The sequence below is a fragment of the Melampsora larici-populina genome, assembly GCF_000204055.1.
Source record: "Melampsora larici-populina 98AG31 unplaced genomic scaffold MELLAscaffold_13, whole genome shotgun sequence".
Lineage (NCBI taxonomy): Eukaryota > Fungi > Basidiomycota > Pucciniomycetes > Pucciniales > Melampsoraceae > Melampsora > Melampsora laricis-populina.
Window position 1 is genome coordinate 706,224 of NW_006768777.1, and position 14,893 is coordinate 721,116.

At 39.1% G+C, this 14,893-nt stretch overlaps 5 protein-coding genes across 5 annotated transcripts; 3 read left to right on the plus strand and 2 right to left on the minus strand.

Annotated features, from left to right (window-relative positions):
* Positions 1-468: 468 nt before the first annotated feature.
* Positions 469-926, plus strand: MELLADRAFT_62183 (uncharacterized protein; the record flags this gene model as incomplete). Its single annotated transcript, XM_007408600.1, has 3 exons — positions 469-672; positions 790-882; positions 903-926. 3 exons carry the CDS (start codon positions 469-471, stop codon positions 924-926), a joined length of 321 nt encoding a protein of 106 aa, XP_007408662.1.
* A 2,491-nt stretch (positions 927-3,417) lies between these two features.
* MELLADRAFT_105371 (uncharacterized protein) lies at positions 3,418-4,858 on the minus strand (the record flags this gene model as incomplete). Its single annotated transcript, XM_007408761.1, has 5 exons — positions 3,418-3,435; positions 3,664-3,774; positions 3,852-3,935; positions 4,002-4,066; positions 4,783-4,858. The coding sequence occupies 5 exons, from the start codon at positions 4,856-4,858 to the stop codon at positions 3,418-3,420; spliced, it is 354 nt and encodes a 117-aa protein (XP_007408823.1).
* Positions 4,859-5,794: 936 nt separating this feature from the next.
* On the minus strand, positions 5,795-6,782 carry MELLADRAFT_71565 (uncharacterized protein; the record flags this gene model as incomplete). The annotated part of the gene is made up of 4 exons (XM_007408760.1): positions 5,795-5,918; positions 6,009-6,123; positions 6,196-6,333; positions 6,403-6,782. 4 exons carry the CDS (start codon positions 6,735-6,737, stop codon positions 5,877-5,879), a joined length of 630 nt encoding a protein of 209 aa, XP_007408822.1.
* Positions 6,783-7,088: 306 nt separating this feature from the next.
* Positions 7,089-11,171, plus strand: MELLADRAFT_35253 (uncharacterized protein; the record flags this gene model as incomplete). The annotated part of the gene is made up of 11 exons (XM_007408601.1): positions 7,089-7,421; positions 7,490-8,043; positions 8,104-8,555; positions 8,628-9,076; positions 9,154-9,318; positions 9,408-9,504; positions 9,578-10,028; positions 10,083-10,358; positions 10,446-10,564; positions 10,657-10,973; positions 11,109-11,171. Coding segments are annotated over 11 exons (3,276 nt in total), but the record flags the coding sequence as incomplete, so codon positions are not given.
* A 904-nt stretch (positions 11,172-12,075) lies between these two features.
* MELLADRAFT_116123 (uncharacterized protein) lies at positions 12,076-13,486 on the plus strand (the record flags this gene model as incomplete). Its single annotated transcript, XM_007408602.1, has 2 exons — positions 12,076-13,009; positions 13,371-13,486. 2 exons carry the CDS (start codon positions 12,370-12,372, stop codon positions 13,484-13,486), a joined length of 756 nt encoding a protein of 251 aa, XP_007408664.1.
* Between the last annotated feature and the right edge of the window lie 1,407 nt (positions 13,487-14,893).

Here is a 14,893-nt window from a genome sequence, read left to right on the forward strand (position 1 = left end):
AAGGGATAAAATTCGAAGTATACAAAAGTTGAAAAAAAAATCAATCAAGAGTGTTTTGATTTGGTTGAACCGTTTATGATGAGTTTGGTACAATTTCTTCTGCTCTGTAATTTAAAGAAGAAGTTCTAAGAAGGGTACAGTGAGCATTAGATTTTGAATACCAGCCACATATCAAAGAAAAAAACGCACGCACGCACGGAAACGGATCTGTTTTATATGAAAACGAGTGAATGGATGATTGAAGAAGATTTGATGATATGTATCTCTATTCTCCTCAACGCTTTTGAATCCCTACTTCCGTTGAATGTGTTTCATTTGTTCAATCCTTGGTGGCTTTTGGTGATCTTTATCGGTATTTAGTTAACTTTGAGCTTATGTTTGAACTTGCTGTTTGGACTTGATTGAGGTTTTTAAAGGTTTTAGAATCTTGATTTCCTGCTTCACTCTTGAGTCTGAGCCCAACAAACCATGTCATGGTCAATCGCGACTCTTTTGTTACTTTGCTCAGCTGCTTTTCGGCTCATGTTCATCTCGTCATCAGAGTTCAATACACCTTCCGGGTACGTGCAGTTTTATAAGTTCAATCCTAATTCAAATCAGACGAAGCAGAAAAATGGCTTTTGCGCTGATTTCTTTCTGGAGAAGGCTCGTGAAGAAGCAGGTCAGATGAATGTATGTATGTGGCTTACCGTTCGTGATCATAGAAGAGAACGATCATATTGTAACTCGAATGAATGGATCAGTTGACTCATACAAATGTGACATCAAGACTTGATTTCTAAACTATAGAAGACCACCAAAAAAAGATTCGAAACTTATTTATCCATTGAACTTTCTAGAAATCAGAAGTCTGGACGTTTTTGTATTTCCTTTGAGCTCTGGGTATGTGCTCGAAATCCTAGATCTACGTGTGGAGAAACGCATAAAAAATTGAGGGCCCGTCATAGCAACTGAAAATTAAAGTTGAGGTTCATTTTTTTGCAAAGAGAATTCACATATCATTTCAAGGGAGGTATGTACATAGACTGTTGGATTTGATAAGACTGAAAGGATGTGTGTGTGTTTCAAATATATGTATGTATGCATATGTCTAAAGTCGTTTATCGCATCGGTTACCGTTCAAAGGGTGAAGTCGGAGACAAAGAAAACCTCATGCTTTGGTGTACATTTCTCGTAGACTCGGGTAAATTTTAAAACGGGTGTCTTGAAACAGTCGACCGCGTGAGATGACGAAGACCTTTGTTTTGTGAGAAAAGGATATCGAGTGTTATTCGTCGTTGGCTCCTAGTCATATATGCCTACTGATCACTTTGACTGACAAGAGTTGAGTGGTTGCGCAAGTGAGATTTTTCAAGACCGATGAATCGTGGCCAAGTCAAGAGAAGCGAATGTTTTGATTGTTTTTGAGTGGACAAGGAATGACATGGGAAATGGTATATCCAGTCTCAAATGCGATCATCATGAACTGCCTACAATTAGCTTAAGGGATTTCTCGGACAAAATTGGATACCTTTTGAAATCGACAAGTTTGAATTGTGTCATACTTTCGGGAAGGTCATCGTCCTATCATCATGAATCTATGAAAGGTTGTGAATTCATAGATGGGATTTGATTTGATGAAAAACTTAGGACGATCATCTTCCGTCAAGGTTTCATTACAAAAAACCTTCCTTGAAATTTCTTGAAGACATCTTCATGCAGTTTGATCGCACAAGGCCATAACGGTTTGGCTATTTGTAGCTCTGCCGACGTTGCCAATGTTGTTGTAGGTACTAGGCTCAGCGTGACAGTTCGTCTGAAGATGTGAGCCCTTCAGGGGTTAGATCGGTCTTTAGCATCAGTTGAACGTCAAGCTCGAAAGCTTTAGAGAGTCAGAGGGAATAAGGATCTCAGGTAGATTTTGGTGACCGTCACTCAATCTTCCGTCTCTCTGATCGCGACTGAAATCTAAGACTTGATCACCTCAAGATCATTCATCTGACACACAAGCACTCAACTTGATCCATAGACTTACGATGCATGGCGTGTGGAGAGAGTTGGTAAGCAGTTTACAGTCAAACCCGCGCACATGCATACCCGCGCACATGCATAACCAGCCAAAATGCATAAGTTTTGGTTTCCACCCAGCTGGTGCGGGCCAATTTTGTCATTAATTGCATAATTATGTCAAAAACCATAATGCATACTTCTTTTCAAGTCCCCAAAGTCATAATGCATGCCTACAAAGCGCCCCAGGATGTGTTTTTTTTCCATTGAACTCTGATCAAATCCTTTGCAAGTAGGATTTTGGCAACATCAGGCAGCAATGAGCCCTCTATGGGGTCAAACCGACCCCTAGTGGTGTTTTTTTTGGTGTCAAAAAAATATCTTGTCCTTGTACCCGCGCAAAATACAAACGTACTATTGCATAAACTTATACAATTTCAACAAAAACCCGTCATAATGCATATTTCAATGCATTTAGGCCAATATGCATACAAATATGCATTATGGGGGTTTATGCCTATTTGCATAACCCGCAATAATGCATAGCAAAAATTGTCTCCCCAATTTATGCATTAGCGCGGGTTTGACTGTATGGGGTTGCGTGCGTCATCTTCTAAGTTCTGATCGTGCAGAGCTTGTAATTTATATAGGATAAAGAAAGGGACCCGACGTCAGACATCCTCAGGCACCTCTATCATCCATGACTATGTGCAAGGGCCTATCTAAACACGGTCTTGCTTACCTGCCGTATCCTATATTTTCACCACCTACCAGTTCCTTGTACTGACTCATAAGGAAGGTCTTCGTTGACGTATCCCTCAAGCTGAGAAGATGAAGAGGGAGGCGACTCATGAGCTTGTCATATGTTATTCGTCGCCAGACCCGGTGAATTATCGAGTGGAAGTTGATGATCAGGCCGATCAGCCATGCAAAGGCTATTGAGGTAGGACGTAGTGGTAGCACTCAGGGTGTAGAGGGTCGAGGCCATCGCAGTACCTGAAGCTTTGGTATGTCGAGTCCGAGGTGAGGTGATCGTACAATAATATTAATGAGATTGGTGGCAAGTCATCATCAGTCCTAGAGGGGCTGATCATCTCCCAATTGATAAAAATTCTATGCTCACCCTAGGCTTGAACACTTTTACTTGTGCAAAGGAATTGTAGTTGGGTATCAGCATAACAAACCACAAAGTTACGAAATGCACTTGACAAGGCCCTATGATTGACTGCGTGGCCTCTTCGTTTCTCAGGAGATAGGAGGATTCAAAGTCATCCATTCAAGAAATGCTGATGAATTCAAATGGTAGTACATCTATAGAGCACGCATACTTTTATCAAAAAAGCAGGTAAACATGTGACCAGACAAGTAGAGCTCAACACATCAAAGTGAAACAATGGTGTCATTGACGATATCACCGCTTGTTCAGAAAGCTTACACCACAATCTCCTCCTATTGATCAATAAGAAAAATAAGTATAAATTAGTTTTTATGATCAGATCAAGAAGTATGTCAATTCTACTGACTCTTTTGTTGGTCACCTTTTTTGGTGGACTCCGCAGAATTCTCTTCATCTCCTTGTTGTCTTTTCTTCTTGGAATGTTCTTGAGGGAGCAAGAGATAGGAAGCAATAAGAAAGTCATCCAAGGTAAGATTATGACTATGTTATAGGAGACTCACTTCTGTGACCAACCTCTTCCTAGCAGTACCATATTCAAAACAACCAGGACTGCTTAGATCAATAGGTTGGAATTGGTTGGGAAACCTAAGACCACCATTTTCTTCTACGGCCTAATAAGAAGAAAAGGTCTGAAAAGGTATCAATCAATTTCTATGATGAAATCAAGAATTATGTGAATTCTACTGACTCCTTTGTTGGTCACCTGTTTCAATTTGGTGGACTCCCCAATATTCTCTTCAACTTCTTCTTGTCTCTTGTTAATGGAATGTTCCTGAGGGAGTAAGAGATAAGAAATCAATCATAAATATGCTCAGATTATGATTATAGCAGGACTCACTTCTGTGATAGCTCTTCCTTCAAGGATCAGATTTGATACACTGTGAGTTGTATAATAGTAACAATCTAAGCGTAATTTTGAATGATTTATTATCTCTTTCTATCTCCTGCTCCCTCAAGAACATTCCAAGAAGAAGAGACTGGAAGCAGGTGACAATAATTCTGAGGAGTCCACCAAAAAGGTCACCAACAAAGGAGTCAGTAGAACTTATAACATAATTCTTGATCAAGAATTATAAACTAATTCAAATGTTTTCGTCTGATTTTTCTGTAGGAGAACATTGCGGTCTTAGGTTTCTCAACAAGTTGTTCAAGCATGCTGATTTAAACTGTCCTACTGTATCAATTATAATACTGCAAGGACGAGGTGTCAGTGTTACCAAACTGAGTCTTACTATAATCACAATATAAGCTGAGTCTTGATGGTTTTCTCATCTCTTTGATCTCTTCCTTCCTCAGGAACATTCCAAGAAGAAAGGACAGGAGAAGTCCACCAAAAGAGTTGACCAACAAAGGAGTCAGTATAATTCACATGATTCTTGATTTCCATCATAAAAACTGATTCATATGTTTTCTTCTTATCACTTCAATCCGCAGAGGAACATTGCGGTCTTAGGCTTCCCAAAATTTTCAAACGTTCTGATCTAAGCAGTCCTGTAGACTATAGTATCAAAGATGCTACTGCAAGGAAGAGGTGTAACCGAATTGAGTCCTACTAAAGTCATGATCTAAGCATAATTCTGATTGCTTTCTTATCTTCTGTCTCTTCGTTCCTCAGGAACTTTCCAAGAAGGACAGGAAGGAGGCGAAAAGAAATCTGAGGAGTCCACCAAAAAAGTTGACCAGGAAAGGAGTCATTAGAATTTACATGATTCTTGATTTCACCAGAGAAACTGATTTATGACTTTCATTTCTTATCAGGCCGTAGGACTCAGGAGTAGATTGCGGTCTTATTTTTTTGAACAAGCGGTGATATCTTTAAATGGCACTACAATATCTTATTTTCATGTGCTGGGCAATACTTGTCTGGTTACATGCTGGCATATTTTTTTGATAGAAGGCTGTGTGATCTATATATGTACCATTTGAAATCATCAGCATTTATTGAATGAACTACCTTGAATTCTCCATCCTCAGCGGTTTTTAAAAATTTGGGAATAGACTCCAGATGCGCCCTGGCACTGTCAGAATGGCTGTTTTTGCTGTTTGTACTGGTGTCAACAACTTTGCATACATCTATGTAGTCTTTACTCAGGATACTGATCTTCTCTTAGGCGTGCTGCCTTTGAGTCCTCTATTGACTGATTTCAACAATGGTTGGGGTTTTCTAGTCTTTACGCCGTCTGAATCCTACTGTTTCTCTCTGATACTTGAGAGATCAGTTTGACTTCTCCGGCTTGATTGCTTCTATATGAGCGGCACAACAAAGACATCACTTGGCGTTTAAGCAAATTAGCAGAGCACATACTTTCGAGATTTGAGCAGAAGTTTTGTAGGTCGTTTTTTGATCTACGCGTCCATGCTGAAGTTTCGGGGGCACCATGTTTGCAGAAATGCTAGATACATCACACAGGCCACAGGCCGTAGGGGACCGAGTCTATTACACCCCTGAAAAAGTCTGCTGGTAGGCATCGGAGTGACTTCTGGTTGCACGCGCTCACCACATTTCACAAGACAATGATAGGATATACAATTTGGTAAGTGAGGAACTAGACTATCCGGAAATAAAATTACAACAAAGTTTGGATGTCTATTTGATCATTTTGGATTAAAAACTCGGATCATGATCCAATTCTCTGAGAAGAAACACTGGTCCACAAAACGCTGATGTCAATTGTGGTAGAGAAGAGGACGAAAGAACCGTTGAGATCGATATTCAAGCTTGTGCTGCCATTTTCGCTTGAATTTCTTTAGTAGACTGAATAGATGACAAAAGAAATAAACGAAATCAATCTTTAGCCACAATCTTTTACCGTGAGATCAAGAAGAAAGGTTCTGATTGACTGACAATGACGAATTGGTCCAACTGTTTTTCAAGTTCATCTAATTTCGCTTTCTTCTCATCGTTATCTTTTGAAAGTTTAACTTTACGTTGTAAAAGTTCTTTCTTCTCGCCTTCAAACCTGCACAGAATAAGACGAGGAGTTATATCAGCTGAGAACTTGCATTTGAAACAAATCACCAAAAGTGAGTACCTTTTCCGTTCTGCAAGCTCATATCTTAGCCTTGCCAACATCAGTTCATGAGAGTCACTAGGAACAGGTGTTCCAGAGGCTTCCATCAAGCTAACAAATTCTTCAATTGGATGTATCGCGATATTCTGATATTCTGATCTGTAGAAAAGATAATTCCAAGCGTAAGGAAAACCGGATTTTAGGCATCAATTTTAAAAATTAACTTACTCAAACTCATGACATTTTTTGATTTCTCTTTCAAGATGACGACGTTCATACACCAAATTTTGTAAACCCAAATGAATCGAATCTAATTCAGCACGAGCTTGATTTGTTTTAGATTTACAATCACCAACAGTTGATGAACTTAAACGATTGACAGCTTTTAAGGTTGCAAAGAGTGAAGCAGCTTCTGGTAAAAGTTCATTGACTGAATCTGGTTCTGATGAAAGATTTGATGGACCAGCTTCTAGTTTGGAGTTTAAGATTTGGGTGGCAATTGATGCTAATTGAGTGGATATTAGGTTGAGAGTTTGTAGATGAGATAGTTCAGGTTGGTTCATGTTGAGGTTGAGGTTGATAAATGGTGTGGTAATTTTATTTTGATTGGAATGTTGTTGGTTGGTGCCAACTTGAAAATGGTGACTGGCGATCGAGTTTGAAGTCATTGGACCGATGAGTGTCGAGTCGGGTCTCCGGATGACATGTTGTGGGCTGGTCGTATGTAAAATATTTCATCACCAACAAATTTGGATATTTTGACAGTTTGATCAACATTTCTTCTAGAAGATGGCGACTTCAGCAGATTCAAAACCAATTGTTAACATTCGAAATGTTTGCATCGTAAGTCTTTCCAATTACCTAGAATATCGCATAATTTTCTGATTACCGACTCCTAACTCTCTTGGTTATAGCTTGCCCATGTGGATCACGGTAAATCCAGCTATGCGGATTCCTTACTGGCTGCCAATAACATCATCTCACCACGGCTTGCGGGAAAATTGCGTTACCTTGACTCGAGACCTGATGAACAGGAGCGTGGTATCACCATGAAATCAAGTGCGGTATCCTTATCTTACAAAATCTTACGCAAGGATTCGGATGGAACGGATCATATGGAAGACTATATCATCAATTTGATTGATACACCCGGGCATGTCGACTTTACTAGCGAGGTATCTACTGCAAGTCGATTGTGTGATGGAGCTTTGATTTTGGTTGATGTAGTAGAAGGAGTCTGTACACAAGTGAATCAGTCTTCTTGGTTTGTGAATCTACTCTGTGGTCTTGAAGCTAACCTATGATTCATTTTCAGACTATCAATGTTCTACGACAGGCATGGAATGAACAACTCAAGCCTATCCTTGTGATCAACAAAATGGATCGTCTTATTACTGAACTACGTCTCTCACCAACAGAAGCTTATTATCATCTTGTACGATTAGTCGAACAAGTTAATGCTGTCATGGGTTCATTTTTTGTAACCCAAAGAATGGAACAAGATTTAAAATGGCGAGAAGCACAAGAAAAACAAAATGAAGATCCGAATTTAATCAAACCAGAAGAATTTCAAGAAACTGATGATACCGATTTATATTTTAATCCTACCAAAGGTGATGTTTTGTTTTCGTCGGCGATTGATAATTGGTCATTTACGATTTCAAAATTTTCTCATCTTTGGTCAAAGAAATTGGGAATCAAAGAAGATAAATTAGAACGTTGCTTATGGGGTGATTATTTCTTTGATCAAAAGTCAAAAATGGTCTTAACAAAGAAACAATTGAATGGAAGACCAGGTCTTAAACCGATGTTTGTACAGTTCATCTTAGATAATCTATGGGCCGTATATGATGCAGTGATTTTAAACCCGTGAGTTTATTCTGCTTACATTCTCACATGAGATTACTGACGATTCTGAGATCTTTCAAGTGATCTGGCTAAAACTCAAAAGATCATTAATTCCCTAGAAATCAAAATTCGACCACAAGAGCTTAAATCTAAAGATACTAAAAATTTACTTGGCTCGATTTGCTCACAATGGCTACCGATCTCTACCGCGACTTTTAGAACCATAGTGACCAAGATACCTGATCCTATCGCATCACAATCTCTGCGTCTTCCCAAGATTCTCCACCCTCACCTCAACGATCTGAATGAATTAGTGGTGACAAATCCGTTGGAAAAAGATTTATATTCAGGACGCGACTCAGATGACGCACATGTAGTGATTTATGTCAGTAAGATGTTTGCAGTTCCAACCAATGAACTACCGCAGTTTCAAAGAAGGCAGCTTACGGCCAACGAAATGCGTGAAAAAGGTCGACAAGCTCGTGCAAATCTCCAATCTAAGCTTGTACAGGTTGATGGAGAAACAGTAGAGGGTGAAAGCGTAACAAAAATCTTACCAGATTCAAGCATTGTATCATCAGCTGTCGCATCCCCACCTCCGGTAGCTACGCTTGTAGAGCCTATAGAAAGAGAAGAACCACCCCAAGAACCTCCGAAATCGTCTGTGGAACCACCGATATCAGATGAAGACGAAGAATCTCTCATCGGGTTCGCGAGGATATATTCAGGAACCGTCAAAGTCAATCAAAGGCTAACATGTGTTCTGCCGAGGTACAATGAGAAAGATACACCAGAAGCACGCAAAGCGAATACCAAAGAGGTTACCATTGAAAACTTGTATATGATCATGGGACGATCACTTACTCTGGTAAATGAAGTTAAAGCAGGTCATGTCTTTGGAATTGGTGGTTTGGCTGGAAAGGTTCTTAGGAATGCCACTTTATGTGGTAGACCATTAGCTTCGAATCCGATTGTGGACAATACTAGTGCTACGATTGCGCCGATGGAACCTCTTTCATTACCGCTCATCAATCTTGCAGGCGTACGGCTTACTGTTAGTCATCATGATCTGTTGCACATCTTGATTTTATTGTTCAACAATTTGATTTTGTTTATCTTCTCTATTGCTAGTCAACACCAATGGTTCGGGTCACCCTCGAACCAAAGCAGCCATCTGATATGCCAAAACTCGTCGAAGGGCTGAAATTACTCAACCAATCCGATCCTTGCGTGGAAACCCTGATTCAAGACACTGGTGAGCATGTGATCTTAACATCAGGAGAAGTGCATTTAGAGGTACGCCTTTAGTCGAGATCAGCGATCGAAGTTATCAGCAAACTAGCTGACCTAAATCTTCTACTTCATGATGATGTTGTGGCGATAAGCGATGCTTGAGCGATTTAAGAGAACGTTTTGCAAAGATCAAGATACACGCCTCCAAGCCGATTGTCCCTTTCCGAGAGACTGCGATTCGTACTACAGGTCAGCTTTTTATTTCAACAAGTCTATGCCTTCGTTTAATGAGCTGAGATTCCCTATTTATTTCTGATTCTAGAGATGGTACCTTTAAAAAACCCAGATCAACCTCGTGGTACTGTTTCTGGTTCAGTTTCAAATGGCTTGATAACATACACTATTCGAGCAGTACCTTTACCTGATCAGATCACCGATCATCTGATCAAGTCATCAGATCTGATTCGAAACATTGCACCACGTCATCGGTCGGATCAAACGAAAAAGACTTTACCTCTACCTTCCAAAGAAGGAATTGTTTCGACCGATGAAGTAGATGACTTACCCCAGACTAATCTAACAGATGTTGATGATATCTCTTCTGTAAAGGCTGGAACAGTCTTTTGGAATAGTCTTGATGAAAAATATCAAGCTTATCATTCTTCTACTAATGATGAAGATTTAAAAGATTTTGTGGAGAAGATATGGGCATTTGGACCTAGACGAACTGGACCTAATGTATTATTAGATCAATTACCTCGTTCAAATCGATCGTAAGTGCGTTTTTCAAACACGAGTTGATTGTAGTCTATCATACCTTTACTAAGACGCGTGTTCTCGTTTAGACATAAAGCATTACGTACTAAACAACAACCTGATGCATCAGTTGTATCAGAATCATTACCTGACTCAAGTGATCTAGATTCTAAAGATGAAACCAATCCAGCTAGTATAGATTTACGTGAATTTGATGAATCGATTGAAACTGCATTTCAATTAACCACCCTCAAAGGACCCTTATGTGCAGAACCATTATCAGGGATGAGTTTTTCAATCCAAAATTTAGAACTAGATAGGAGCAAAGCTTCTGTAGAATCAAGTAAGTGGGATGGTCATTTGGAAGATCAAGAGTGAAGTGATGATTGAAGTTGGATTTGTTGGTTGGATTTTGGATCTTTAGTTCGATCTAGATGGTCTCAACTTACTGGAGAGTTGATTTCTTCTTTACAAGAATCGATGAAGAATGCTATGTTGGATTGGTCACCACGATTACTTTTGGCTACTTATATATGTGAAATTCAAGCTACAAGTTAGTTTCTTGAATTCCATCCACAATGAATCAAATCCACTGATCTAGATAGACTAATTTGATTTGATCATATTCTACCGAAAAAAATCTAGCTGATGTATTAGGTAAAGTATATGCAGTAGTCTCTAGAAGAAAAGGAACGATCATTTCAGAAGAAATTAAAGATGGAACGACGTTTTATAGTATTAAAGCTAAATTACCGATTATCGAATCATTTGGATTTAATGATGAATTGATGTCAAAAACATCTGGGATTGCTTTACCACAATTAATCTTTGATGGGTTTTTAAAGATTGATCAAGATCCATTTTGGATACCTAAGACAGATGAAGAATTAGAAGATTTCGGTGAGAAGGCTGATAAGGAAAATACGGCTAAAAAGTATATGGAATCGGTTAGAAAGAGAAAGGTTAGTTTTTTAAAGATTGTTTTTCTTCTTTGGGAGAGGGGAACGGGGTGGTTTTTTTTGTTTTGTTTGGAAATTAGAGTGTCTTGTTGGATTGATTTATTGATGGTTCTTGTTTTTTGAATTTTGGTTTTATAGGGAATGTTTGTTGAGAAGAAAATCGTTCAACATGCTGAAAAACAAAGAACATTAAAAAGATGATTCTTGTATAGAACTCATGTCTTCCTCTTTTTTTTTGTTCGTTTTTTGATCCGTTTTTCTTTTTTTCGGTTAGGATTTGTTTATTGTGAAATAATCAGCATTGATGTTAAAGAGATGCGGTTTGTTTTTATTGAAATTTGAAATCTTTTAGAATTAGACTAGATCATCTTGGTTTCGAATTGATCATAGTGTAAGTCAAAGGTTTGTACTTGTTCTATAAGCATAAGGCATATTTTATAAAGAACTTTTATAATGATCAAATCCAAAGTGTGGCTATGTAGTGATCAGGTACAGTGTTGGGTGTAAATTATCCATACCTGGCTCAACATTTCCTAATTTTGCAATCAAAGCTATAACTGAATTTTAACAAAATTCCTCAAAGTACTTCTTCTCTCTTCTCTCTCTTTTTCAAAAGGTGAACTATTAATTGAATCTTCATTTGACTTGAACATCTTTTAATATTTTTAAGAGTCATGAGTTTTCATCAGAAATGAGATACAACGTTGATATTTGATTTCACCCAAGACTTTGAAAAGATCTGGAAAGTAGCTTTTAATTTACAAATCAACTTTGACGATTTTGTTTTGTCTGGGATTGAAATTTTACTGTAAGTTTAGAATCATTCTTGGATCAGAGATTAGAAATATATCTCTTAAAGGAGTTGATGATCTGATTTGATGAGGAATGATGAGGTGTGTTCATTTAAGCTTAGATGATTTAGTCTTAAGTTTCTCTGAGGTGTTTAGTTCAATTTGATTTTGATAAATATTCCTTAATTTCTCAGCCTGAATGTTTGTTTTGGATGTTTTGTATTGAATTTATTTTGACGCGACTTCTCGCGATCTTTACTTAAATGTTTGAGTCTTCGAAGGGTATCTATCGATTTCAGTGTGAATTTGCATTAAACCGAAACACTTGGTGGTCCAATACTAGAATTGAAGCACTATGAGATTGAATGTGTTGAACTTCTATGTAAAGGGAATCCTTGATGCTCTTCAAAACTTCACACTGATCTGATCCACTTTTCTCTACTTTTCTACTTTCTATTTCTTTATATCCTTTGATGAATGTGAATCGTTTAGGTTGTTGTGGTTCTTGAATACATACTAACCATTCCCAACAGTTGAATATCCATCGATTCATCATATCGGAAGTTGATTGGATCGTTTGATTCATTCATTCATTTAATTTTAATACCATGCACAGTTCAAGTTCTTCATCGATTCCTCAAGTTCAACCACCAAGCACTTCATCCATCACACCTAATGTTCAACTTCATCAATCGATTTTAAAACGAAAACGAAACCCAACCGAACTATCAAGTCATTCATCTTCATCATCTTCTTGGTTTGGATTAGCTTTTCAATTTCCATCAGTGATCAAAAAAGAATTTAATGATTTTGTGAAGACCATCAAGGGTGGTTATTCTCAAGCTATGGAAGGTAACTTTATCGATCCTAGCCATCATGAACAACTTCCACCTCAATCTTTGATGTCTTCTTCTTCTAATCATCAATCTAAACTCAAAAAATCAAATCCAAATCGAAATGAATTCAAAAAATCAAGTCGATCTCAGACTAATCCTTCCTACTCAACCGATCCTCTATCACACTTCAAGAAACCAATCTCAAGCTTTCCATTTCAAAGATCATCTAATCGAAAGAATAATCAGACTACCAATCCATCAGAACTTATCGATCAACCTACTCCACCTAAAAAATTAAGATTATCACATTCAACTACTCAAGCTGGTCATCCATCATCACATTCATCTTGTAGACTCTCAGTTTCAAGTGGACCTACTAGTCCACGTTTACTATCCATCAACGCACAACTTGGTAAGATTCCATTCATCCATCACTGTTTCAATTTCTTCTTCTCTCTCTTTTCCTCTTGACCCTGCTTGGTCATCTTTTCAAACCCAAATTCATTCCAACATACTCAAAACAATGCGATGTGCCAAAAAAACATTTCTCGGCTTGATTCCTTCAATCGGAATCGAGTTGATGGATTGCTTACCGCGTTTTTTGACCTGAGTAGATGCTCTTCTCTTGGTGTCATATCCTACCCATGTGTTCAAAATGGCGTCTTCACATGCTGGTTTTGTACACAGTCGAAAAGGGATTCGTACATATACCCTGCTTTCTTGGATGATTTATGACCCGGTTCTTCGTGACTTAAGGTGATCTTTCAGGGCAGCTTACCCCGGATGTTCATCATCTTCTGTTGATGAGAACAACAAGTCTATCATGCTAGCATACATCGAGGAGACACCAGCTTCTATTCGAAGATATCAATGTGTGGCTTTTGACTAGGTTGCTATCCTTCATTTACAAGGTCACATGGCCTGACCGTCGCATTCATGCGCTCTCGCTTGGAATTATCGCTTCATCCAGTAGAACATATACAAGGTCATTCAATACTACCGATGCACTTTAGCTCGTAGCGGGCCGTCTTACGGCAGCAGGCGTGCTTCGCGGCCGCATTATCGGCCGCTCTAAACCGTCGCTTATCAAAGACATTCTGAACTTGCCCCATGCAAACCTTGAGTGGTGTCGGACGCCATCTCTATCCGGAGAAGGTTACTCAACAATCTCCCAGACCATCCACATGAGGATGATCTGAAAACCTATCAGCGTCCTTTTTCATTGAGAGTAGGCATGGGTCGCCTACAACCCACTTATTGTCCCCCAAGGATCCAATTTCCCTCATGGTAGATAATTATCCTTGTGAAGCTTGATTCCTAAAGGGGCAGTTTGTGGTCTTTGCACCAGATATTTTACTCTTCAAACTCAATTATCTCCTCATAGAAACTTATCAGCACGGGAACATTTGGCTGCCTGGGTTCAAAAACTATTTTGCGCTTGATATTCTCACGCTGTGGAACCTCCGATGAGCGTACCACCAGAAAATTATTTGTTGTCGACTAGTTTACTTAAATAGTTGGCGTCTTTCGTTGACTCTTGAGTGTCACTCGCGCTTTTTCACGACTTCAGTTCTGGCAACATACTTGCATTTGATATAAATCCTTCAACAGTGGCATTACATCAATTCTTGTTATTTTAGTCATTCAATATGCATATCTTATCTTTCTCTCCTAGCCTCAAATTATTTCATGCTGATCGTTCTCGTTTTGATAAATTTTCGAACCGCGCCACACCAAACAAATCTCGAAAACTATTCAAACGACTTACAGCCAACTCGCGCGCAATGTCACTTCATCCTTGCCAGGTCGAGGGTGGAGATCTCGAGGGCGAGGAAATCCTGCAGTCAGGATTCAACGTCACCAGCTCCCAACCGTTTGGCTCGAATTCAGTCCTATTTCCCGATTCTGAGCAAATGTCAGTGGATGGCGTTGATCAGGTTGATCAATCTGATTCTAGTCGCGCAGACTCTGCCTCAAAATCTTATTCTATGGACATCAATCGGACTGACCCTCAAGACCAACCCGGTAAACATCTTGAGCGACATTCGTCCGATTTAAATCACTTCAGGAATGCTCCTCAAACTGGTGCTCCAATCTCACTGCGAACCTTGATGGAGCAGTCAACTTCGAGTTCCGAATCTTCTCCGTTTTCCTTGACTGGCCAGAGCCTCTTTTCACGCGGTCAATTTTCATCTCATACCTCGCTTACGTCCACCACTTCGACTATCGTGAACCCCAATGCCGACATCGATTCTTGCCACCAATCTCGTACCAGCAGTGTTGCCTCTCCTCGACC